Raw genomic sequence first — 26,471 nt, forward strand, 5'->3', positions numbered from 1 at the left:
CAAGAAACTGCAACAAAAGTATCAATCTCATCATGCTAGTACTGATCCAATACCGATAGGCACCTTGATATCGATACTATCGATATTTAGATCGATACGCCCAGCCCTACCACTTGGACGGAAGAGTTTTGACTTGGATGGATGCAACCCTAGAGGCAATACAACACGTGTGGAGGAGTTTTTTTTTTTTTTTTTGCATTTACAGAGTGTGAGGTAAGTTATTTATATGTGAGCTCATTCCTTTGAAAACGACTGTGATTTTGCTTGATTTAGCAACGCAATTGAGCTCACTAGCGCTAGCATGCTAAGCGAGCGCTATTTCCAAATCGCTGTGTGTGGCTAGATTAGGCTGTGAGAATAGCTGTAATGATTGATTAAAACTGTTGGCCAATAGCATCAGTGTTGTGTTCCCACATTCAATGACGTATGTGTCCATTTTATTAATGCAAGTTGTCCTGCAAGCTGCCTGTGGGCATAAACCCTTATTTGATCATGTGGTTGATATATAGTTTGCTGCCTGCTCTCTTCACCTGTCAGTCAAAATGAAAAGAAAGATGACATAGTACTTTAGCAAAAGGCCAAGTAAGGAAAGAAGGGACAGTGATGTGGTAAGACAGGAGGAGAGTGAGTCAGAAGACACACACACACACACACACACACACACACACACACACACACACACACACACACACACACACTTTTAAAACCTCTTAAATACGAGCGCCCCCGGCACAGGGGGCAGTGTGAGATGCGTGCAGCTCAGATGATCACTGGTCGCACTAGGAAGCGCTCATTCTAACTTGTAGCATACCAGAATAAGGGGAGAAACTCAGCTAAAAGCCTCTACCAAGCATTGCCACCCGAAACAAATGAAACATAATTCATACTGCAATAAATTATATATGCATATAAAGAAAACATGAAATTATTGTACATCCACTTTAGAGTGTCTGCAGTGTTCACCACTTTACACAAGCCGCAAAGGCCTGTTATCATATGAAAGCCGAGCGTCTGATGGTCACGACAATGTCTGCCCCCTCACTGTGCGCCGAAAACTCGGCGAGCCAGCAGCCAAACAGCAGCAGAAAAATATTTCGCAAAATCATACAAAATGTCTTACCTTTGCTGTTTTGTGGTCAAAAGTTATATTCCAGCTCGAAAAACCGCTGCTAATGTCTGCTCCTATGACTCTGTGTTAGTTTGAGATCTACCGCGATGGTCCTGGTTGTGTACATAAAGAGGTGGGGGGGTTTCTGGGGGGTGCTACTGACTGCTGTAACTGCGCAGTTAGTTTCACTTCATGTCATTTACACATGAATAGGCAGACAGAGACAGAGAATAGGCAGAATAGGCCTCAGAGGACCCTACTGATGTTATTTTACTCTTTTATTTGCATTTCATCCTTTTATGAGGGATAAGAGCAACAGCAAGCAGACCAAAGGCTGCAACAGAGAGAGAAGAGAAGAGACATACTTTATCAATCACTTCATTCAACTACATGCATTACATGCACACGACATGCTTCTGTGAAATTAATTCCTCCGCGTTTGACCCATCCGTGGGTCCTTCCTCCGCGGCAGACCAGGAGCTGTGGGCTGCCAGCTGCGCCCGGGGACCCAGTCAGGTGGTGACCTTCTTGCATGTTTTTAGGGCGTTTTGTTTATGGAGGATACAAGTGAACATGGGGGGAACATGCAAACTCCACGCAGAGAGGCCCTGGTGGAGGACATGCCCCCAGCGCCCCCAGCGCCCCCAGCGCTCCAGGTGGGAATCGAACCACTACCACTGTTTCCACCGTGGACATGACAAAACACAGGACACTCCTGTCATGTTCCACTGTGGACATTACAGAACACAGGACACTCCTGTCATGTTCCACTGTGGACATTACAGAACACAGGACACTCCTGTCATGTTCCACTGTGGACATTACAGAACACAGGACACTACTGTCATGTCCATGGCGGCACAGTGGTAACAGGACACAGGAGTGTGTGAGAATAACCCCCCTTCCGTCTGGGAATCGAGCTCCTGTCTTCCGCGTGACAGGCGGAGACTCTGTCCATTCTGTCCACTGCACTAACGAGGACGACAGCCAGGTAAGAGATAACAGTACTCCACTCAGATGAGCGCCCGTAAAACTGCTCAGGTTCATTATTTTGGCAGGTACTTTTGCACAGTTGCTCATCAGATATTACTTTCCTAATTCGTAGATGAATTTGGCTAAATCACATGATTTAAAGGTGGTTTTCACTGGTTTTCACGAATTTACTCCGACACAGTAACACATATCTTGACACTGTAGTAATCTCACAGGTCTTAGCTTTCTTTTGAGACCAAGATTATTCGTACAGCCCTTGCAGTTGTGAAGATATACTCTATTTATTTTGGGTACGTCATTTCGGATAGGAGGCGGACGAACTAGGCCTCTTAAGAAGCACTTTTAATGCAAGTCTGACTCACCTAGATCTTCACAATTCCTTTATTGATTTATTTAGCCAAAGAGAAACAGTGAAAAGCTTTGCATCCAGAAGTTATATGTGTTGTATGAACTACTCTACTATTTTGATAAGAGAGGGTAAATAAAAACATCCATTTATTTATTTCTGACTCTTTGGCTTACAGAGATTTTGTTCTAGGGGAAATGTGGCACTGAAAGAATGGACTTCTTTTCTCTAGATATACCCTCTAGATGGGTATGTTTAAGTTAAATGCATCAATCTAGAAAACTGGGAACACATTAAGATGATCTAGGTTTATTGATATTAACATACCTAGAATAAAGTTAGTTTTCTGGCATCCAGTTAGCTTGTCATTGGTATGAATAGGCCTAATACTATCAGGTAGAGCCGACTTTAGAGGCTACAGTAAATGAAAACAACCATGTTTCTGATTTCTGTGGCAACCCCTATGAGAACTATGGTCCCAGCCTGGCCACCCCTATAAAAATATTCTGGCTCTGCCTCTGAAAGCAGGCAGATCAAAGCGACTGAAAAGGTGTGAGGCAGAGAGAGCGAAAGGCGGGAAAGCTGTGACGTGTCAGCACGGTCCAATGGCGGTCTGGATGGGGCAGGAAATTCAAATCAAAGCTTTTGTTCTGATTAATAAATAAATTCTGATCAATGACTTCTCCTGGAAAAAATCAGCACTGAGTGGAACACATTTAAAGCAGACTGTGGATAAAGTGTTGAATCAGTGCACAGGTAAACATGGGATATGGATTATTTGTGTTGCTGCTGAGCGCGTTGTTCTCAATTACCACCACTAGATGTCAGCACATCACCACTGCACACAGCTCTGATCACAAGCTTGCAACCAGCTGCGTGGGAATTTCTACAGTGAAGTGTTTCTCAGATTTCAGATCTTAATGCAATAAATTTCTTCTCTCTTATTCTATGATAACATATGCTAATATTATTACTAAGACTGCAATCGGCAGCTATTTTCATTGTGAATGAATAGGTTTTGTCCGATCGACAGTCAAAGATCCAAAGACATCCAGGTTATGATTTTGTGAGACAGTAAAGCCTCACATAAGAGAAGCTGGAACCAGAAAACCAATTTTGCATTTTGTTCTAAATCTTATTTTAGCGCTAATTGGCTGTAATTATATCACAACCCCAACACACACTCATAATGAATTCACAATGCCAGGAAGTGCCTTTCTCAGGAGACCAGGGGAAACTGAGAAAAACTTGGCTCTGCTGTTCATTATTATTGATTTTTACTTATTTTATTGCATCTTCCCTTTTTATCTATCCTAATACCCAACCATGGATTAGTCACATGGTAAAATAATAGCTTCTTAAAACTAAACTGAAGTGTGGATCTTCATTATTTGAGCAGTTCTGTGGCGATCAGTGACCATGATCAGCACATACAAAGCAGACAGACACTCGCAACCCTTACGGCACAATGTTTATTCAACAATATACAGATTAGTTTCTCTCTACATCTCAGACTGATCTTCAGTTTTTTTTTATATTCATCTCGCTTTCACCTTTGTACATTTTTTATTTACAAGATTTAAAATAAGTCTTTCTCTCCGTTTATACAACATCAACAGTACAGTGTTATCACATGGTCCAGCAGCTTCCCTCGAAGCATCTAGATGAGATTCGTTATTGATAATCTGTTTTTCATACACCAACTGACGTCTTTGAGCCACAGAGCAGCAAACTGACAGAAGGGCTCAAACATGCACCGAAAGTCCAGGTGTGGCTTTCTGTCTGTGAGGGCAGTTGGACGACGAATGGATGGTCCTCTCATTTCACCCACGCGAGAGAGGTCCTTCGCTCTGCAGCACCGCAACAGGGTGTATAAACAGAATCACTGAATGGGGACACTGTTGAGGCCTTGCACCTTTAAAGAAAAAAAAATCAGCTCGAATGCATCTGCCCCATCCCACCCAGCAAGGATCACTGAAAGCTGGTACACCAAAAAGAAAAAGGGGGAAAAATGTTGCATAGAATCAATTCTGACTTCAAGAACAGAAATTTTGGTGCTGCCGTTTTGAAAATGTGGCTTTTTGATAAGCTCCTGAGACCTTCCAGACTCCATAACTTTTTTTTTCTTTTTGGTTTTAAAAAGAAAATATAATAAATAGCTGTACCCTTAGACTTTAACAAAAATAGCATTGTGTTGGATGTGACATCACATAGAAGCACTACTTTAAAGAGACTAAAACCCTGCATTGAGTGTATACACATTTGCACATCTATATATATCATTTCAATAACTATCTTGAGGAGAGGTGGATGGATTAAAGTGCATTATACTGTATGAAAACAAAAGCCCACAGTTATCACATGCAGGACAGGAAATGAACTTTATCCACCAGCAACAGTGGCTGACCGAGCACAAAATTCACTTTGTTTAAAATCACATAAATTTGACTTTATTTGAAATGTAAATGGACCTGATGTGGATTTCTGGGCTCATTTCTCTCCCACAATGGATGGCAGATTCCAGCCTCAGTCAAGTTTTATCAGCATCCACTGGCTGGTGTTCATTTCCCGCCCTGGTCACATGCAAATAACACCAGACACTGAGGGATATTTGTCTATCGGTTACTCTAAGTCAACATACAGTACCAACATGGCTGCTGGTAACCTTGGTCAGGGGCACTCATATTAATGACATGAACACGTCACCAGTTTTAAAACAGCAAAAAGGTGCCACTCAACTCACAGCAAAGTACAGCAAATGGGAACCCGGCTCGTCGTGAGCCACACAGCACGGGGATGACAGCAGACAGACCGGGTGAGATTGTGAACTGTAGCTGCTCTCCTCTCTTCTCCTTCCACAGTCCAGTCCAGCAGGAGGAGGTGAAGGAGGAGGAGCGCACGAGGGCCAAAAAGCCGACCAACAAGGCTTTTTGGCCTGAAATGCTTAAGGCTGAAGCGCACGCAGGACTCGCTCGGGAGCAGGAGCAGCAGCTGTGGAGGTTTCCAGCACAGCGGGAGCGTGAGTGTGTGGGATTTTCACTGCAGACTGAGCTTTTATATACATTTATCATTCATCCTCGTTTTAAACAAGCACGTGAGCAAGGACGTGGAAGATGCAATACAACAGCTGACATCTACAGTACACAGACACATAATATACTGCTTTTACATGTGAACGGCAAAGCTTAGCAACGATTGTGAGAGTACAGCGTGTCGTGCACACCTGTGATGAGTGACAAGAAAACTCATGGCAAAAAATAGGTGAAGCTGCATCTAAGGGCACGTTGAGCCATACGTCCAAACATCCCTTTTTCTTCATAAAATAAGACCAGTAAACAGAAAAAAATAGGCATTTTAATTTAAGACACCCAAGCAAATAAAAGGAAAGAAAACGATTTCCTTAAGGAGAGGATGTGTATTGGCACATCTGGCAAAGACAAGGATGAGACTTGGGTTTGGCTCGCTGGCCGTTTCACGCATCTGAAACAGCAGTGCTTTGCAGGGCACTAAACATGCAGACAAGCACGCCATGTTCACATCACTCAGCCTGGGCAGGGAGCACTACAGAAGGCTAGCTAGCACTGTGCGCAGATGCAGGCGTTTAACAGCAGAGAAGATCCAACTCCATGCACATGAGGATTAAAAAAAATTGCACTTCAAAAATCATTATAGAGAAAAAAAAAAGATAAGCAGGACATTTCAAGGGGATCCAAATAATCTTGTTAATCCCAAATGTGGTTGTCTGATATAGAACAGAAAATACGAAAACCTGAAGACAGTCGTGTTCTTGTTTTGCAGCTAGGTTTTGTGCATGATGCGACTGAAGTGAAATGTCAGGACTCCTCACATGAACGCACACAGATCTTACTGTTGTTACAGTTGCAGTGTGAAACCACTTTGGCCCACACTATTTTAATCCCCCCCGACTAGTCAAGCGCTCCACTTTCAAACCTAATGGGGTCTTTTAAAATCCTGTATCTGATTGGGAGACAGGCGTCTGAGTGGCAGGTGAACACACAATGAGGTAGAACAAAATGTTTCATGAGCGTCCAATCAGAGCACAAAACACGAGACACAATCATCATGGTGACTGCTGATGCGCAGTGACTAGTACAAGCCTCCAGAGGGCAGTAATTCACCGGCTCAGAAAGGACAACACACATGAGCCAAACAAACACACACCAACAAGTACTTTCAGATGGAAGGACCCATTAAATGGTTTGAACCATTATAACAATCCAATATAAAATACAGTCATGGCCTTTTAGCTTCAGACCCAAACCTGCACTGATTTAATCCTGTTCTTCCACAAGATTTAGCTTTAGATTTTAAATCTAGTCACAAGATGAATTCCTTCCTCTTGTAGCTGCACATTAGTGAATTCTTCAGATTTCTCCAGTTAAAAGCTCGGGGCAAGAAAAAAAACCCTCTCCACATTCCAGTTTGGTTTTTACAACAATCTTAAAAGTCTGATTTCACACAACAAATGAGAATAAAATGAAGGTCAGAACTCGAGAATCACTTGGGTCTGAGTGATTTCTGCCAAATCAGAGTCAAACAAAATGCTACCTTCTTTGGACTGTGATTAAAAAAAAAAACATTTAAAGAAATTTTATTAATAAAACCATTTATGCCTAATTAAAAAACAGCAGTTAATGAGGAAGATAATCAGCAAAAATGATTGCACGTGAGCCCGGGAATGAAAGGGAAGGAATAAAGAGACCCCACTCTTCTCCACATGAGTGACTGGTAAGTGTTATTGCTGATTCTTTTTTTTTTTTTTTTTTTGACTGATTCAGTCAGGAACTCAAAAATCTGAAATGTCACATATCCTCCTACAGCTAGCGCGGCATCCTGACGAGTTTTCTCTGGATTTTCTCTGTGGGATGCTCCGCCTGGTCTGACAGGAGGATGCGCTGACATGCTGGACTCGTTTACAGCAGTGGGCAGTCATCGCACTTTTCTCTTTGCTCCATTTGCTTCAGAAACGCTAAACCCGCCAGCAGCGACTGCAGGTCACGATTGTAAGTTTAATGGATGTTAAAAGGGTGGACACATAACTCTTGAGATCTTGAGTCAGCCACACAAAAACACACACAAACGCACACACAACATAGATAAGTAGACAGAAGTTGTCATAGTCGGGCTGTAAAGAGTTGCAAAGAAAAACTGCACGAGGATGTGTGTCATGAACAGGTATTTTGTGATTTTGTGTGTGTGTGTGTGTGTGTGTGTGTGTGTGTGTGTGTGTGTGTGTGTGTGTATATATGTGTGTCTACCATGCCCTGCACTGCACATTAGACCTGTGATATGATCTGCATGTTGAAGCTGGGGGAGCGGGACTGCTTGGTGAGAGGAGCTCCAGGAGACAGCAGGTCCTGGGCGTCCTCTGGCCTGATGAGGTGCTCCTCCTTCAGGCTAATGGTGGAGTGGCGGTGGGAGCCACCTGCTGGAAGCCCTCCTTCCTTGTCAGAGCCCCCCGCCGCCTCCTCTCGCTCATCATCGCCTCCGTTCAGGTTGAAATTCATGCAGTCAAAGGACTTGCTGGAGGAGGTACTGCCAGTCCGCACCAGCGTGGGCCCCGCAGGGAAGCTCAGGTGCTTCTTTATGGGACTCAGCTGGATGGCATCCAAGTCGATGCTGGCTGGAGGCGACTGCTGCCTCTGGTGATGCTTCTTCACGGGTGCCTGGTGATCCGCCAACAAAACCGCCTCCCTCTCTCGCTCCTTCTCCTTCTCCCGCTCCCTCTCTTTGTCTCGAGACAGCCGGGCTGTGATGGCCTTCTTGATGCTGCTGCTGCTGCTGTTCAGGCTGCCGCTCCTCGGCCCCATGCCGCCGCCCGTCTTGGTGCCGCTGGGCTGGCTGCTGTTAGATGCCCCGGAGGAGAAACCCTCGTCGGGGTCGTTGACGTTGAAGGAATCTTCCCCGCCACTCATACCATCAGCGTCTGAACATGAACACGCATGAACATACAGAAAAAAGCATGATAGACAAACACGAAAAAGGGGAAGGTCAGACAATGATTGATGTTCTGTTGACAAATTTAAGTAAAATCAGACTGTGAAGTACCAAAACTCAGAATCTAGACAAAATATCGCCATGATCCAGAGAAGAGCATCTTGTTAACAGTGATGTGAACAGGCCTGTGAAAAACTTAATCTGAGATAATAAGATTAAAAATCTTTAGAGAGTTTATAAATAATGCAGAATACATTAGCAGGCTAAATTAGTAGCCTTCAAACAAAGCTGCACTAACACTCAACAGACCATGCTGCTTCATTAGCTCACTCATTATGCACCAAACAGAGGTTCAATTCAGTATGATGCACAATGACCTTGAGCTTTGATCATCTGATGTAATTCAGATCGACTTAAATCTGACGAGCTGTTTGTTTAGGAACGAGTTGAGTTCAATAACTTGCCCGATAAGAGAGCAGAATTTGTTTAACATAATACGTCATATTCAAAATATATTCAACTTTATCCAGTGATAATAGAAGAATTCGAAAGGGCACAACATTGACATGAAGAAATATGAACAATAAAGCAGTTACTAATCTGTCTATGAACTCAATGTTTGAAATCTGAAAGGGAAAAAGATGATAAATCGGGTTAGAAGAAGCATGTTATTGACATACGGTATGCAGGGTAAAGCCTGTTAAAGAGAAGAGACAGAGGACCGGCCGCCTGTCTCTGTCATGCATCATTGGGTCAAGCAAAACTGGACGACAGGGAACCACAGGCAGCACCAGAAAAGAAATGGAGGAACCGAGAAGAAAAGGTCTGGACTGACATGCACATAACATGAGGAGAAGACACATGCTCTCCTGCCCATCCCTCGTTTCTCCCGCAGCGGGTCACATGGCCGACCCGGCCGAGGCAAGCCTGCCAATCTGTGGAGAGCGCCGAGGCGAGTCCGTATACCTCATCAGATCAATAGCACGCCAGTTAGAGCTGACAGCCCACGAGGCTCAATGGGGCGGTCTGCAAGCCATCACAAGCCAGCCCAATCCCAAATGAAGAGCTTAAAGTTCATCACAGCTTTATGAACGCGGATGCAATTACAGGATCGTACCAGTGTTCTTGCATGTTTTAGCCTTTTGACTTCAATCTGCTCGTGTTTGTTCGAGCAACACATTTATGCGCTTGCTATTGATTTCCACTCATTTCAGTATGCTATTTCAGCTGTGGAGCAGGGACCATTTTAAAAACTCTTCCTAGATGGTGCATTCACAGACACTCTGATTTTAGAGCCGACTGCTGAAAATCATTGCATAAGTACATGAGGTGTGTTTCTGGGAACTGTGATCCATGTGAAAAGGATAATGTGAGTTTTGTAATATAAAACAAAGGGAGGAAGAGATACTTTGATCTGAGAGCGATGTTACACAAAGCAGGTGCTTCTGATGCATTGATAGGCCACATGTAGGGAGAGGAGTCTCTGAAAACTCAAGGCAAGCTGTTTGTTAAAGCATTAAAGTTAAATACTTTTATGATTGTGACTACATCATTAAAAACACTATCAACTGTGTGCATTGGCCTTTGTCATTTCTGTTATAAAAAACATCTCCAGCAGCTGATTTGACCAAATCCAAGATCCAAGCATTGTTAAACAAAGCAAGTGAGAGTTTTTAATACAAAAAAAGAAAAAATAAAGCTATAAAATACTCATGATGAGAGTAGCTACTGTAGCTCAAGCAAGCTCTGTGTTCATTTTCACCGTCAAGTGAAATGAATGGAAATCAATGGCTGCCTCAAAGGAAGGAAATCAATCTCAAAATGTGTGGTGTACCATGGAAAACTGTTGTGTTGCAAAGTAAATGCAAACTGTAGTGAAGTGGCTTAAACATGCAGAACTCCCAGTATGGTAATTTCAAATACTGCTGCAATGCAGCTCCAAACTAAAGGACATATGTTCAGGTTTCTTTCTGCAGAGTGTTTACGGGTTCTTCTGCCACAGCTGCACTGAGTTTCATGAAAGAACATGGGAAGAAGACGGGATGGCACAAACACTGACTGTACAGCCAGGGAATGAGCTTATCTTCAGTCATGTCAAAAGATCGGGGCGATGTTTCAAGATTTCAAAACATGTAGCAACCACACATGGAAACGGACACACATTCAACAAGACAAAATGGGCCGTACGATAGGTCCTTTGCTGATCAAAGTGCTGGAGTTGTTTAGCTTGACAATATTCAGTCTGCTCACTTGGCCTCGTCATTTGAAATGTGAAGTGTCCCAGGCTTTCATGTTGTAGCAGAGGTTTGCCGTAGCGTGCGCATGCATGATGAAGGGCTCATTCCCACTCACTGAGCTGAGGGAAAGAAATGTAACATGGCAGAACACAAAATTAGCATACGATAAAGCCGCTGCTCTGAAATCCAAAATGGAAGGCCTCTTCCTGCAGAATAGCGGCAGCAGATGGGCACTGCTGGCCCGAGTGACCCTAAACTTGTGGTGCTGTCAAACACCGCGAGGGGTAGCGCAGAAACAAGATGTCGGGTACTCTATGCCAGTGTAGTTAAAACGGATGTATTTTTCCTGTTAAAACAACAGAAAAAATAAATCTACTGTATAAAACCAATTGTCAGACACGGAGAGCTGAGAACGCCCAGAGTAAAAGGTCAAGCTACAGGCCGGGCACTGAACATGCTCAGTGAGTGACAAGGGCTGCAGTCTGAAGTACGTTAGAGGCATGATGAGGAAAAAGAGAGGATATGACATGATGACACGGCCCATGCAAAATGGCCACTAGCCACACTTCCTTCAAACCCAGAATAGGTGACTCTTCCACTCTTGAATGAGATGGAAAAATAGCAGTGGTCTGGTAGCAGAGGGGTTGTTGGCCGAGGGTCTTATAGACTGGATGAGTTAGTATACTCTGGGGAAGTGAAGAGGCAGCCACAATGGGAACTGCTGAGTTAACCCTCTCAAGCTGAGGAGAGGCAGGAGGAGGAGGAGGAGGAGGAGGAGGGTGGGGAGGATACAGATCGAAGGGGCCCCTCCTCCTGAGACCCTCCCTGCTCTGAGTGTCCGCCCCTGTCCCCTACCCTCAAATGTGATGGGGGGAATGATGCTGCTGCTGCTGCTGCTGTGGTGGCTTTGAGGCCGCCCTCCTCTCTCATCATTGGCTGCGGGGTCCCAGGGAGTGTGGTGGTGGTGTTGGTGGTGGTGCTGGGCGAGGAGGCTAGGAGGATTGACGATGAGGCTCAACTCTGCATCGGTTGAGTAGTCAAAACAATCTGGGAGTCAACAACACAGACGGGGAAACGTGTTTCTTTAGTGGCGAGCAGCCTCAACTGAGTCGGGCCTCATCCATCATGGGCACAGCAGGCCTCACAGCTGTCTGTTAACTCATTTGTAGATTACAGAAAAACAGGAACACAGCGATATTTAAAAATGAACTGCCTCAGTTATCGCCCATCTACTGGGTAGAGCGGAGTCAGTAGAGTCTACAGGCACCATTTTGTTGTGAGTCTCCGCAAACCTTCCGTTTAGCAGGTGATACGAAGCACAGCACACACGTAATAGACAAGACGAGCAAAAAAACAAGAGAAAGGAGTAGCGAGTGGCACAAGCACTGCGACACAGAGACTATACGACCAATATTACATACAGTAACTGATGCAAACACCATTTGGACGATGCTAATGGTGTGACTGGTTTACACAGATTTCCGTCTCACTGATAAAAACACACAGGAAAGTCTCACCCATCAGTTCCCTCTTGTGGCCTTTCACAGATCGAAAAAAAAGTAACAGCTGGTAAGTTTACAGCTTAAATCTTAACTGAACACTGGTGCTTCTTCTTGCATAGCTTTCTTGTCCAGCCTACCCTCGGGTGCTTGATTAATAACGAGGACGATAAAAAAAGGGATTGAAATGAATCTACTGCGCTGTCACATCTACTGAGAGCTGTCCTGCACTGAGGCCTGGCTCACTCGCTGTGTACTGAAGCCATGATGGCAGGCTTTCCTGTCTCCAAGGCAGCCGCAGTCTTACCCTCTCTCTTCCAGCGGTGGCGTCGTATGGAGGCGGTGGTGATGGCTGAGATGGAGATGCGGCTAATGGTGGGTGTCACCTCCACCTGGAGCACCTTGCGCCCCCGCGGCTCATCAGGAGCACTGTCTGGCAGCGAGTTCTTCATGGCGTTCCCCAGCTGGAGGTGACATGCAGACAGATCAATAAGCAGTTAAATTCGAAAGTCAGGAAGGTTTTGCAAGATTTAAAGCCTGATTATGAGCTCGGATTGGCCATAATCACTGATTTTAAAGACTGTGGAGAGCCTGTGCTGTAAAACATGGCAGATCACAGGTACTATTTTCAAGTGTTTTTATTTGACTTGAGTTGAACTGTGTGTGCCTAACTCCATGCACACAGTGCTGTTGGCCTTACCAGGAGAGGCTGGGAGTAAAGCTCCAGCTGGGCTCTGTACAGAATGTCCTCCAGAGCTTCCCGTCCCATCTCCCACTCTCCATTGTATCTGCACATCACAGCACAAAACAAGTGCACGCACATCGGCATTTACTAACGTCACACTGTGATCTTATTTGAGTAAACAAGAGTGTCCGACAAGATGCCTTGATGTCTGAGTCACGTCCTCCTGAAGTATTATTAGTGAGAAAAAGAGATGGTAGACACATAGACAAGAGTTATTATACCTCTATTTCACATTATTCTGTCTATCCTGATTTAAAACATTTTCAGCAGCACTATAAAGTCAACACATTCACCTTTGCTATTTAGCATACATATTAGTAGCACACTGGCTTTTATTAGTCACTACAAAGTACTTGTTAATGCCTTATTCTGGGGGTTAGGGATAGATTAATGAGATTTATGTACATCTTCCTTCCTTGCTATCAATAAGCAGTAATTAGGAAGTTACTGAGGGAAAACTCTTAGTTAATGGCCTCATGGTTGTAGAATATGGTCATGCAGAATAAGACAGAAATAAGTGCTTTATAATGACTACCACACATCCATGCAACTACTTAATGGTGAATATGATATGAATATGCAAGCACTGTCCTCAGTACTGACAGCAGATTAAAGATGTTACAATATACAACTGTTTAACTACCACTGGAGCACTCTGACAAGTCAACATTGTAAGATCATGTTTTAAAGGCTAAAATCTGAATCTGCTTTAAGAATCAAACAGAATTGTCCTCTGGTGCTGTAGTGATTTAGGGGAAAGTTACCAAAAGCACCTGGACAGGAAGAGCGCTGAATACAGGGGTGAAAAGAGGATGAATGCAAGTGCTGGAATAGGGACATTTTTGGGTTTATGACCCGGCTCTTTGCTAAAGATGAGGGATGTCTTTGCATAAGGTGATGTCACAGCCCCATATACACTCGAGCGGGATTAAAGGAACAGCCACAATAAATAAACATATTCTCTTTGATCCGGTTCTGCACATGCAACGACTGCCAGGGGTGAACGCGTGGGTTTCCCTTTAGACTCAAGATGAAAAGACTGGAATGAATGGGCAGGTAAAAATGGACGCTCTGATGTCGCGAAGGCTGGAAAATTGGTCCAGAATACATTTCAGACTCGATTTAAAAAAAAAAGAAAAAAAAGGCGTATATATTTGTCCTAATTTCTCTGAATGTCTCTCCCTCTCTCTCTCTACATGTGGTCCTGCAGTGCTGTAGCATTAGTGGACATATTAACCTAAATCCCAGAGTGTCCTCGATGAGGATGCCAATGTCCCTCTGCATGTGTGGAGCTGTAGATTCATGTTTATCTGCCCTTCACGTGCGTCTGCCAGGGCCAAGGGTGAATGTGAGAGCTCAGGCTGGCACTGAGGTGACCTATGGTAGGGATTACTAAAAAGGCTATTATTCACATACACACACAGGCTGGGTTTTTTTTCCAGACAGCCCCAATCTCCTGATTGCTGCTGCACAACCTCAGAGGGCCGATGAGGCAGAATGCATACTCATTCTCCCCTCGCTACACCATCTTTAAAAGCGGTGATTTCAAGTCACTGCCGTATCAGGGGATCCATCTCGGAGGACGAGCTATCATCGAAGGGACGTAATCAGCTTTACACCGACTGTCCTCGTAGGGGATGAAATCACCTGCTCCCACAATGCACTGCCGATGTAATCAGTCTGTACAGTGGGGAGCTTCTGTCCTTGGTAGAGAGCTACTGTAGCATATGCTGTTAGGAGATTTTCTGCAGTAGATCACAGCAAACTGGAAAAGAGACTGTCCTCATTAGTGATGTCCCACAGAGGCAAAACAACAGAAATGAGAAACATTGTGTTATGTAGCTCTCTACATGATATCTTTTAAGGTCAGGAACACACATGAGATTATGTTCCTGCCAATTACCTGATGTCTGTAACTGGATGTGCTGTGCAGTTGATGTGATATAGTGTGGATGAAAGCCACTTAAAGTGGCTATAATTGATTATTTTATGATAGCAGTAATTCAAATGACTTGTAGCGACGAACATAAAGAATTAAATTATCACCTGAACCTGAGGCTCCACTTGGCTTCACAGAGCTTTATGGAGAGCTTCAGCTCATTGTTCAGCAACATTTCACTGTTTTGGTGAACTCTGACCCCTCTCATAGCTTCATTTGCAGCCATTTTTCCTGCAGCTGCATAGCTCTAAAAACACCCACAGCTCAGCTCCAAATGGTAGAGAGACACAGTTCACATTTAGGTGGTCGGCATGGTGGCGCATTTAGCAGCTACGGAGCCAGATGTTGACTGATCTCAAATATTACTAATTGGAGATGAAGGCTGTTACACACAACTGTAAAGCCTGATTGTGAACTGCACATTTCCCACATGTAAAATCTATATTAAATGTGCTCTTGGCAGGATATGTGGCATATTAAAATTAACTACATAGACAACTACAAACAGCATAATAGAGGTCCAGAAAGGACATGTGTCACTTTTGAAGCAGTTTATATATACATATATATACACACACACACACACACACACACACACGTGTATATATACACACACATATATACACGTGTGTATGTATGTATGTGTATATATATATATACTAGAAAAAGGCTCCTCTACAGCCTTTTTCTAGTATTTACAGCCTTCTTCTAGTATTTATTACTGTACGGTCTTACTAAAATTGCTTACTGAAATTTCCCTCATTAGTTGGTAGAGATAAAAACACAGATAACAGATTTAATATTGTACACAAACTACTTTAAAGACACGTACATGGCGTGATAGACGGCAGTCAGCATCTGCACCATGAACTCGGGGTCCAGCAGCACGCGGTTGCACGGTTCCCTCCAAAGCTTCTGCTGCTGCCGGGGGAAGCCACATACGCACAACCTGAGCAGGGAACATACACGTACAGGGTCACGTGAGTAAGGTGACTAAAGTCATACAGCATCAGGCAACAACAAAGAGAGTTGGTTTAGGGAGGAGAAAGAGGACACAGGTTCCACTGTTTACATCACAAGTTCCCTCGAACTGCTGCACACATCAGATGAGAGTAACAACAAAAGAGAACATCAGACATGTCCTGGGTAAAATACACAAAGAGGAAACACATCTGACGGTGAGCAAAGGGAGAAAAATTTCAAATACTTCACACTCATGGAGGTCAGGCAAGGTTAGACGACGGGGTGTGAGGTTAAACTCAAACAGTGTGCACTGTTCGTGGAAATCTTCACAGTCTCAGTTTGCTGTCTTTCTAGACTGCGTTTGCTTCAGGCGTCGTCTGTCTGCTCACTCACAGTAGGGAAGTCTTCATATCCTGAATCGCCTGCGTGCCGCGGTGGAACAAACACTGGGCGGCGCCTCTTCTACAGAGCCTCATAATGTGAATTCCACATTGATCCTTTCTCCAGGGCATCTCCATGTTTCAGAGACAGACAGACTCAGACAGGTATAGACAACTGAGCCCTAATGAAATCATACTTATCAAATCCTTCTGCAACAAGGACAGTCGGTATCGAGGTCAGTGCATGGCTACAGGGCAGAGGAGGTAATTTAACGCTAGATTCAGGAGTGCAAGCACTGGAGGTCGAAGAGGAGAGGGTGGTCACTAATTGGGTCCAGAAAGTGAAAACTGTGGGTGACAACTGATGTGAAATATGCTTTACACATGTGTTTTCCTCACCGTGAGCTCATTCTGCAGACCGACTGATAGGACGACAGGGGCATGTAGACCACAGCAGAGTTGTAGCAGAGCATGAGGAAGCACAGCACCTCGAACCTGCAACCACAAAACAGTCAAGATTAAATATCAGTTTTAATCTGATGTCAGCTTGTCCATTATTAGTCAACATGCTGTCCATTTTTCTGCAACACTTTCACTGTCGAAAATTCGGTAAAATTGCTCAAGCGATTTATTCACTCTGGACTGCAAAATAGTTTGCTGTGCAAACTGCTTGCCTAAGCAGCATTGTAAGCTACTGTATTGTATGTAGATGCAGAGCCTAATTTACTGCAGTAATCATCCTTAAACTCTCGACACACCATGTCAGGCCAAGTGCAGATGGCGTGAGACAGCAGTTTAGATGGTTCACTGGTAAAATAATTAGCAATGATGTATTAGAAATATGCAGCTGGGCAGCTCTGCAGGCCTAAAGACAGAATGATGCTTGTCCGAGCTGCATGTAGGTTAACGTGCACAGGGGTCGCTGAGATACGTTCACATATTCATACATTTTTGTATTAAGCTTGTGCTGGAGTGACATCACACAATGTGTGTGTCACTTACGCTACCCGTAACACCCTTCTCTGTGTAGGTTTGAAATGAGAGCAAAACTAAATTATCCACTTGAAATCATCACTTTTCATATATGTCAATATTGTGCATCCCTATTTGGTGCATGTGTGTTTTTGGAGTGTGTTTGTGTGTGTTGATGGAGGACAAACAGGAGGAGGACCTCGGGTGTAAGAGCCATAATTGACTATGCGCAGGGGGAGGTAAATGGCCCGGCTGTATATCATCAGTTGGAGTGAGCCGGCACCTCTCGAGAGCTTTGGGCTTTTTTCTCATAAACGCTATCTGGGGCCACAGATAAGCTATGAGGCCTGGCCCTGCTGGAACCATTCAGTATATTTACGATGCTTTGTGATCATCATAGCTGAGAGCCACACTGCTCTGGACAACACACAGCAAGCCCGCTCTTATCTGCGCTGCCCTTACATTATCAGCTCTGATAGTTCAGATGGGTGCCTGTCTCTGCGAGTTTCTCACTGCAAATAAACGCATGTACAAATTGCAAGTCTGCTCATTTTGGTGCAGAGGCAGAGCATTTTCTGGCAGGACTCCAGCATGCTTCATTACTATGCTAAGATTATCATTCATCCACAGCAGCAGAGAAACTGTAAGAGCCAAAAAAGCTTTCAGGCCTGCTGAGTCTGGCCATAAGAGGCTGAATGAGAGTCGAGAGGTTACGCTCTGATCATCTTAAAAGGTCTTTTTCTCCTTATGGGGAAGGATGAGATGTGGGATGGTATTTTGCTGTAAAAAATAAATAAATGGGAGAGACTGACATCTCAAGGGCCAAAGTTGGATTCAGTGTGGCGATGCTACCTGTGTTTGGTGAAGCTGAACTGCGCTGCCGTTTCTCTGCATTCAAGAAGCAACAAAAGGATTCACTCCTCTGGTAACTCATCCTGTTAGAGTCTGGATGCTGGACTCAGCAAAATGTCTCTAAACTGCGACCATTTAATCTTTGTACTGCGCCTCAAACGATTCCCTCTCTGTTAACAGCTGGTGGAGTCACAGTGGTACCTGTTCTGGGCTGTGAAGGTCTCTCTCTGAGGGTGGAGGCCGCTGTACACCACTCTGATCAGGTCATGTTGACAGAGAGCCCCCTCTGTCAATGCCATGGATCCCAAACTAGAAGGCTACAGGCACACAAAGGGAAAAACGCAGGTTACGAACAACATTTTCAGTGATGATGCTGCGACTCATAAAATCATAAAACGTGGTGAAATTTATCTTCGATATTCTTTTTCTTTCATGAGCGCAACAGTAAGAAGAAGTGGCAAAGGTGACGACTCAAAAAGTGAAGCAATGACTGTGTGGAATCTAAATTTATGTCCAAGTGAGAACAAATGACAAGGCCACCTCACTCTGATGGCGTGCAGAGCAAAAGTCACCGTTAAATTGAATTGATATTCTGTCCTAAGTATCTTAGGTGATTTGGAGCGGAGACCGAGGGGAGGATGGATTAATTCAAAAAGAGAGGCTGGAGTTTATGCTAATGCTGGAGGCCCCGGGGATAAGGCCGCGTGATGCGCAGAGCCGTACTACAGCTTACGAAGCTTGTTGTGATTCTCTCACTCACTCACACACACACACACACACACACACACACACACACACACACACGAACCCCCCACCACACCTCCATGCTTTCTTCATTCTCTCAGCATGGAGGAAAGAGCCTCTCAAGCTTGTAATTACAGCGATAAATCGCCCTCAGCACACGCCACATGCTCTCGACGACACACACACAGACACACAAGCACCCACTCAGGGCTGTCATAGTCTATGACAATATACTGTGCTCACTTTGCTATGCTTTGGGTAGCAGAAAAAAGCCTAAAAAAGAGGCTTTTGGCTTCTTTCTGCCCTCAATAAATGGCCCGAGGTCAGCATGTCCTGTTAAACACCTTTCTAATGAATTCCAGCTCACACAACAGTCAATACTGTGCTCTGTTTTAGCAGTCAGGTCAGAAGTTGGGGGGTTGCACTAACTGCGACACAGAGACAGAGAGACTGAAGCAGAGTAAGAGAGGAGGGAACAGAAAAGAGTCACCTCGGTTTTTAAATCCAAAAAATAAACACAAATGGAAAAGTTTGTGTAGTTCTTCCTCTATAAATATCTAAATATCATCAAAGTGTGGACATGAGGAAAACACAGACTAAGAAAAGTGGCTCCGGCAGAGAGAGAGTTGGTGTTCGTATGCTCAAAACAAAATGGCTCAAAACAAAGGCGGTATCAAAAGCTGGCAGTCATAGAGAGGGGTGCAATAAACCTGACAATCTTTCCTTGAAGACATACATAGTGAAGCTTTTGGCATCGATGGATAAGCCCTGAAGGTGCGGTTAATGGAAACAGACAGTGGGGAGGTGGCATCTTCCAAACCGCCAATTAAACATAGTTAAGTCTCTCTAATGCTCCAACAGACGATGAGAGGGAGGCAAAGACAAATAGAAGGAGAAGGAAGCAGCGACAGAAATAAAAGGAGGGCAGGAGGAGTGAAAGTAAACAGTAGTGTAGACTGAGAAGAGAGGTGTGGTGAAAACCCGTTCAAAACGCTGATTGATAGGGCAGACAGGAGCCCCACCTCGTGATATATCGATGGTTTGGACAGAGATGGGATGGTGAAGGACAGGAGCCTGCTGTTGCCATCTTTGTCCACGATCTCCTGTAAAACCAAACAGAGAGAGGAAGAAACAGTAAATCTGGGTCATTAAATGAATTCAGATTTCTACCTCCGTAACTTAGCCCAGTTCTGTGGAAAGCATTTAGCAGCATGCAATTAACAACTGCTGCACAACCCACTGTCTCTCACGCCGATGAGCCGCTGTAAGACCATTCGGCTGCTACACGTTATTGACTCAGACAGATTAGATGTCACTGCCAGGACCATCGCCACTCAATTCCAATTTCACATCACATAACACAAAGATTAACGCGTCCCTGAAAATGATGCCATTTCTAAAAGTAATGCCTGATTATCTGCACCAACCACAATTGCAAGTCGAAATAATAACAAAGTGCAATCACAGAGACGGAGAGCTGGGCATTTTTTCATTTGTTAGAAAGCACTTGTTACTCTTCCTTTATTCTTCAAACCAATTATGCGCACCAGAGGAGGATTCGAGTAGTGTGTAAGAGTTATCAAAGCAACTGGTTTTTACTGTGAGTGAGCATTACAGGCACTGCACCTGATTGTAAGATACAGAAATAACTGGGTTTTGAGTAACGGATGCCAGATGTGGAACTATTATTATTATTGATATATCAATCAATAGATAAATGTTTTTTCCCCACATGTGCTGATCAAAGGGCTCTGAGATTATCCATCCACCCGTCCAAGCATCCATAATCTACGTTTTGGAAAGTGGCATGAAAAAGTACCGTTATCCCTTTTATCTCCCATTCTCCCTGAGTGTACTGCTGGTTCAGGCCTTGTCCTGCCCTTCACTGGCTCGCAGTATATCTCTGAATATCTGATGGGACTGCTGAGAGCAAAGCTGTTTATCAGAGCTCAGTCATCGGGGACCGCAGGCGAGAGGTCTATGAGCATGTAGTGTGTGTGTGTGTGTGTGTGTGTGTGCAGTGGTATAGACACAGAGGAATAAATTATGCATGGATATACCTTCAGCCATGCTGGCTGACATGGAGCTCTTTCTATCGATGTCTCTAGCTTTTAGCCCATTTCCCCAAGGGTGTTTCCTGGAGATGCAATCTATCCTGGGTCTATCCATTAACCAGGATTTTCTCTGGAGATTGTCCTTAATGTCAACAGACTTACATCCTCATGAATGTGCCACCTGCGTTGGCTCTAAAACATAACCAATGATTTGCATATCAACGTTAAAAGTTTGCAGGCACAGAGCCACTCACAGTCATCTACACGGTTGTTTGTATGTTCTTAAGAAAAGTAAAGCCTTTCTAATGAATAACATATAAGTGGAATGAGTTCTGGGGAGAGCGGAGGACAAAACAAGGCCGTCTTTGTCAATGGACAGTGTTGACTGCCACACCATCCTGGTTAGCCAGTTATGACAGCATGTGTTTGAAGAGTTAAGTTCAACTGCAGGAATGTGCACACTGTGCCGGTGAGAACAATGGTGTGATTCTCTGTCAGGGTCAGATACAGGGCAACATCCCTCAAGCTGTAGTGGGGATTCAGAGTTTCTCTAAAGTGCACTTCATCTAGATGAAGTTCGCACTGTTTCTCTAATCACTGAAGCACACATCTGCATACACGATCCATGTTAAGAAGTATGACCCATCAAGATGGTTGGGCTGATATTCATCCTTTGCTCTGCTTTAAGTCACTGCTCCTTTTCTGCAGCCACTTTGCAGTAACTATTTCACATCCCTCTTAGTGACCAAATGGATACTTTGAATTGGGGATGCAAAATGCATATATATCAAATATAAGGTCTTGCTTTTACCATCTCATACCCAATTAGGTAGGCTGAAACCCACCAGGTTATAGATGCCCAGGAGAAGGGCCTCGATGCAGCCGTTGCTCTGACGATCTCTGCTGGCTGTGATGCGCAGGTATACCCACACCAGCTCAGGCAGGAACTGCAGGGTGAAGCGGCGCAGGCGGTCTTCAGAGCTCCGGTACAGCTCGAACAGTTGGTGGCACACAGGCTCCAGCAGCTGGATTGGAGGGGGAGACATAAGTAAATGGACATAAGTGCAGGTCTGAGACACTAGTGGAAATGTAATATGGCTGATGGGTTGAACTAATAACTGCTGAGCTAGTCTGCTGATGGTCTCTTGGAGGTTTCCAGCAATTGTGGAAAGAAAATTGGGGATGCAGCCTTTGTCCTTTATGTCTAATACAGGCCTGAAACTTCTGTGCTTTGCCTCGCGCTTAAGCGTTCTTCACGTTCAAATTCACCAAATCAACATGAACTTACGGTATGCCTGTGGTACAGGAAACCAAACTCAGCAGCAACCTTTCTGAACAGCCATCAGAAACACACTGAGTCAGTATCTTTGCTTCACAGCTCTTACTTCAAAACATGAATGAACGTCAGCCTGACTATGACACAGAGGGACGGACAGATGGAGGGAAAGTTCTTCTGCTGGTTAATAGTGGGAGGTGTGTGAGAGCAGAGGGGATAAATCACTACAATGGAAGTCTGGTCAGATGTCGTCTCCAGGGAGCCAGCTAAGCCAATGTGTTTATACTGTCCAGGGGTCAGTGAATTGAGTGCCCACACAGCACTGCTGTGTAAGCGTGTGTTTGTGTGTGTGTGTGTGGGACTGTGGCTGACCATGAAATAAGCAGCTACTCATTAATGAACTTGGCAAGGCATTTGGCCCTCCGTGTCACCAGCAACCCCCCACAAACATGTAATAGTCAAACACCCTTTGCAGCCTCTCTCTTTCCCTCCCTCAATTCAAAGCATTCAAGAGACAATTCTGCCACAGTACAAAATTACCAAATGTTTGGACAATATATAAAACAATAATCTTTCAAATAACATGTTTAAAACAATGAAAAACTGCAAATTAAATACAGTATATCAACATTAAAACCATCCAGCTGTGTATGTATATGTAACTTTGTGTGTGTAGATAATTATTTGTCACAATTCATTTCTTTTTCTCTCCCTCTCACATCGCTTAGATGATCATTAGTGGGACTGTGCAGACAGACTGACAACTCTAATGGAATTTAGATCCCTGGTTGCTTGACACCTAAGTTTGACCATGACCGAATTGGAGGCACAGACAGCATCATTAGAGCGAAATTAAAGTCCCGTCTCACAGAGTGCCTCAGGCCTTTGTTCAAAAATTGTGTCATTAGGTCCTTTAAAGAGAACATACTGCTTTAGCCTTGCAGGGACAGGAGACACCTGCGCATTAACACAGTGAGGTGCTTGCGTGCTGCAGCACATCTAATAATAAGCCCAGTCTGTGTGTATATACAGGATCTGTGTTTGCATCTCTGACTATGCACGTAGCTTTTCCAGTGTGGGCAGCAGATGTTCCTGTCTGCGAGACTGCTGCGTACGTGTATGTGTGAGGAACACTGTGTGCCATCTCACAGGTAGTGTGGCTGGCTCTGCCGCTGTGGCCGTCCATCACACCCTCCCAGAGTACAGTGCGCTTGTGTTTTAGTGTGCATGTGTAGCCCGCAGATACAGTTGTGTGTCAGTTTCTTGCTCACCACAGCGTGTCAGCCATAGGCAACACATTTCCCTGAGCTAAAAACAGCCATACTTGGGACTCTCTGTACGTGTGTGTGTGTGCTCTCTGTGCATTACCTCATTGTTGGGGTCCTGGATGACTCTGTACAGTGCTGGAACCAGGGACTTCTTTAGATGAAGGCTGCCGGCGTAACTGGGGATGTGGGTTTCTGGCAAGGACTGGAGCAAGGAGAAAGAAAGGTTTGGAGGCATGACACATAAGGCCTGTGCATCATTTTCCCTTACATCCCTCTAAATAGTCAACATTATTACATGCATGGAAACAGTCAGCAATGTCATGTCATGACCAGATATTTCCAGCTCAGAGTTTAAATGCAGGAAATTTCCAGCAACAAAGCAAATATCAACCACAGGGTTTCAGAGCTTGCCCCCTACAATTTAAACCCCCTACAGGCAAACAGGTGTTTTTGCATATATAGTGCAATTAGACTGCCTGCACAAACTGCCACTGACTGACATCTCGCTTAAAAATTTTCTGTTTGCCACTGCAACTTAAACTTAGGACTATCTGTTCATGCACTGTCCTCGCAACTTGTATCTAAACAGAAGACAAAAATAAGATTATATTTGTCTTTCATCTCGTTGCTTTGCGAGACTGTCAGCAAAAAGAAGTGTACATGCTGTGGACACAGCGTTTCTTGTTCTGTTGTGGTCAGTCAGTAAATATAGTGCAACACTATATTGTAAATACGAAGTGGTTTCAGACACATCTTATTGGTCCATAATAGTTAGGCGACATCATGTGATTTCCCGCAAAGCTCTGCCCAACTTGAACCTGACTCCAGGTCTTATCAGCTGGGGTGACTGAAAACTGTGTGGGTGTGCGATCAATGTTCAACAGCCATTCAGAAATAAACCCATTAAACACAAGGCAGACTTTTTCCCCTGGGTGTGTCTCAAATACACCATCTTTTTGGTCTATTGGAAGTCTACTAGAGGAAATCCTAGAGGAAACACTGCACTGTGTTATTATCATCACTCTCTCCACCTCGATGTAGGAGCCACACCTGAATGGCACAAATTCACACCTTTACGCATCAAATCACAAGTGTTACTACCTACATTAACGATGGCTCTGTTGCATCCAAGTGTCCCAGTAAGCCACGTGTAGACAGCTAGCATGCACACTACCAGGACACAGCTAAATGGAATTCAGCCATAATTAATGATATTATGTACACCTGTGCTGTTCCAACTCTGACATCTCCAAACGTCTGTATGAAAAAAGACTGTGTGTATCTCTGTAGTATCTCGTATGTATCTCTTAGCTCGTGTTAAAAAGCCTTCTGGGAAATGTGGGGAATTGACTGGGCGGGTCAGTGATGCAGGTTAAGTGAAAAGTGGATACACTCATGAAAAGGAATCACTAAATAACTCCAAACATGTCAGAGTGATGATGTCTGACAGGCTCAGAATATCCTGTGGTGAAATTCTTTAAATGGTCAAGACTGTGTGTTTGTCAGCAGACGACAGAAGGCAGAGATTTCCTCTCAGCGCGGCCTAAGTATGGTCATTTTCAGGACAGAACACAATGTGCCTGATCTGCACCACACACGCAATGACTCATGACAATCTATTTCCCTCACCATTCATCACACTCCCTCTTTTCTCTCTTTCACAATTTCATGCTTTCCTCTGCCCTCCCTCTTAGTGCACTACATGCCAATTCCTTATTTCTGGCATGTCTTCTCTTTGCACTCCCTAGATGTCATACAGATCATTTTAAATACATACAGTGGTCATTTCAGGACATATCAGACTCAACAGACCCAGGTAAGCTCTCATTAGTCTGACCTGTACGCTGTCATGTTAATGCTGATGTTTCGATCTCAACGTCTTCATGCAGACAGATTTTCAATATTGCTTGGAGTTCTTTTTCTGTTTCAGTGAAAGCATGTGATGATACTGTTGGATGCAATGTCTCACAGATTAAATTAAAAGTGCATCTAGCTGCGTGTTGCTTGAATTGGACAAAGTACAACCAGCTTACAGTGATGTAAGCAGAGCTGACCATGCGTCACAACTGTCCTTAAATGGCCAAAGTTCTCTCTTGCATTGACTGCATTTAATAAGAATTTAAAAAGGACTGAACTGTTGGAGAGGTGACATGCACCAACTCGCACGCTCCGCACTCTCTTTCATTACAGCTGTTACTCCCACGGTGTGTGGTTCTCTCCAAAGATGACCTCCAGGAGAACATTTCACTGACATGAGTCATGACGGAGAACAGAGGAGAGCTGCGCCTTTACCTTGAATTCTGAGAGCCATTCTTCGACAACACCGCGCTCCGAACCCAGCATCTTCGTCAGAGACCCCCCCTTGGCTGCCTGGTGGACAGAGAGACAGAGAGGATGGATGGAGAGGGGAGATATGGGGAGACAGTGACAGAAAAAGAGAAGAGATTGTGACAGAGGAGGAGGTATGAGCGGGGGCAGAGTGAGTTCATATTCAAACAATATGTGCTTGCCATGGCATGACGAAGGGCCACGTCTGTCAGAAATGCCCCAGTTGGAGGCTTGGAGTTTAACTCCAGTTTAACTTCCTGTTTGAATATTAGTGTGCTGTTAATAAAAGTTTTAAAAAAAAGGAAAAAAGTCTGAGCAGTGGGTATGAACGGATAGGAAATGTGTTGGGAACGTTACTGTAGCACACATCCAAGATGTTTTCCCTTCTGGTGGGAATGTCCACATACTGTGACATGAGCTGCGTGTTGCAACTGTGTCTGTGAGTTTTTGTCCTCTGTGTTGACTACCATTTAAAGGGCTGACATCACATCAATATCTCCAAGTGGTCAACAGTAATGTCCACTGCACATGTGTTGGGATACAACAGTAAAAACGCCGGCATGGCCCTTTACTGCCTCTGAGTGTGGAGGCTATGATGCTGGCCACGCTGTTACATAAGGAGCCTCTTCAGTGACCTCACCTGTCACCGCGGATAAGGGATGACATCAACATGGACCGCAGTGGACTCTCCCTTGACAATTCAAATCTTATGTGGCCAGAGCTCACATCTTTTTCTTTTTTTAGTACATTCTTACGAAATCGTGACAAAGAGACACAAAACCTCAGAGGCCAATTACATGGGTGTGATC

The 26,471-nt window shown here is 44.4% G+C and overlaps 2 protein-coding genes across 4 annotated transcripts in view; both read right to left on the reverse strand.

The window, feature by feature from the left end:
- Positions 1-26,471, reverse strand: part of sacs2 (sacsin molecular chaperone 2) — a 199,074-nt gene that overhangs the window by 45,822 nt on the left and 126,781 nt on the right. The window lies entirely within an intron of this gene.
- The window catches only part of LOC139339936 (hyccin 2-like), a 39,807-nt gene continuing 17,238 nt past the window's right edge, over positions 3,903-26,471 (reverse strand). Inside the window, exons 3-13 of one of the 3 annotated variants that reach the window (XM_070975397.1) lie at positions 25,627-25,704; positions 23,435-23,536; positions 21,636-21,815; positions 19,759-19,839; positions 18,194-18,309; positions 16,568-16,663; positions 15,658-15,774; positions 12,842-12,929; positions 12,449-12,605; positions 11,498-11,689; positions 3,903-8,394 (exon numbers count right to left, since the gene is read on the reverse strand). In XM_070975397.1, coding sequence (XP_070831498.1) covers positions 7,745-8,394; positions 11,498-11,689; positions 12,449-12,605; positions 12,842-12,929; positions 15,658-15,774; positions 16,568-16,663; positions 18,194-18,309; positions 19,759-19,839; positions 21,636-21,815; positions 23,435-23,536; positions 25,627-25,677 — 1,830 coding nt within the window. In that variant the 5' untranslated portion in view covers positions 25,678-25,704 and the 3' untranslated portion in view covers positions 3,903-7,744. The remainder of the gene's footprint in view (positions 8,395-11,497; positions 11,690-12,448; positions 12,606-12,841; positions 12,930-15,657; positions 15,775-16,567; positions 16,664-18,193; positions 18,310-19,758; positions 19,840-21,635; positions 21,816-23,434; positions 23,537-25,626; positions 25,705-26,471) is intronic. The other 2 variants (XM_070975398.1, XM_070975399.1) reach the window with 2 other exon arrangements.

Source organism: Chaetodon trifascialis, chromosome 12 (assembly GCF_039877785.1).
Source record: "Chaetodon trifascialis isolate fChaTrf1 chromosome 12, fChaTrf1.hap1, whole genome shotgun sequence".
Classification (NCBI taxonomy): Eukaryota; Metazoa; Chordata; class Actinopteri; order Chaetodontiformes; family Chaetodontidae; genus Chaetodon; species Chaetodon trifascialis.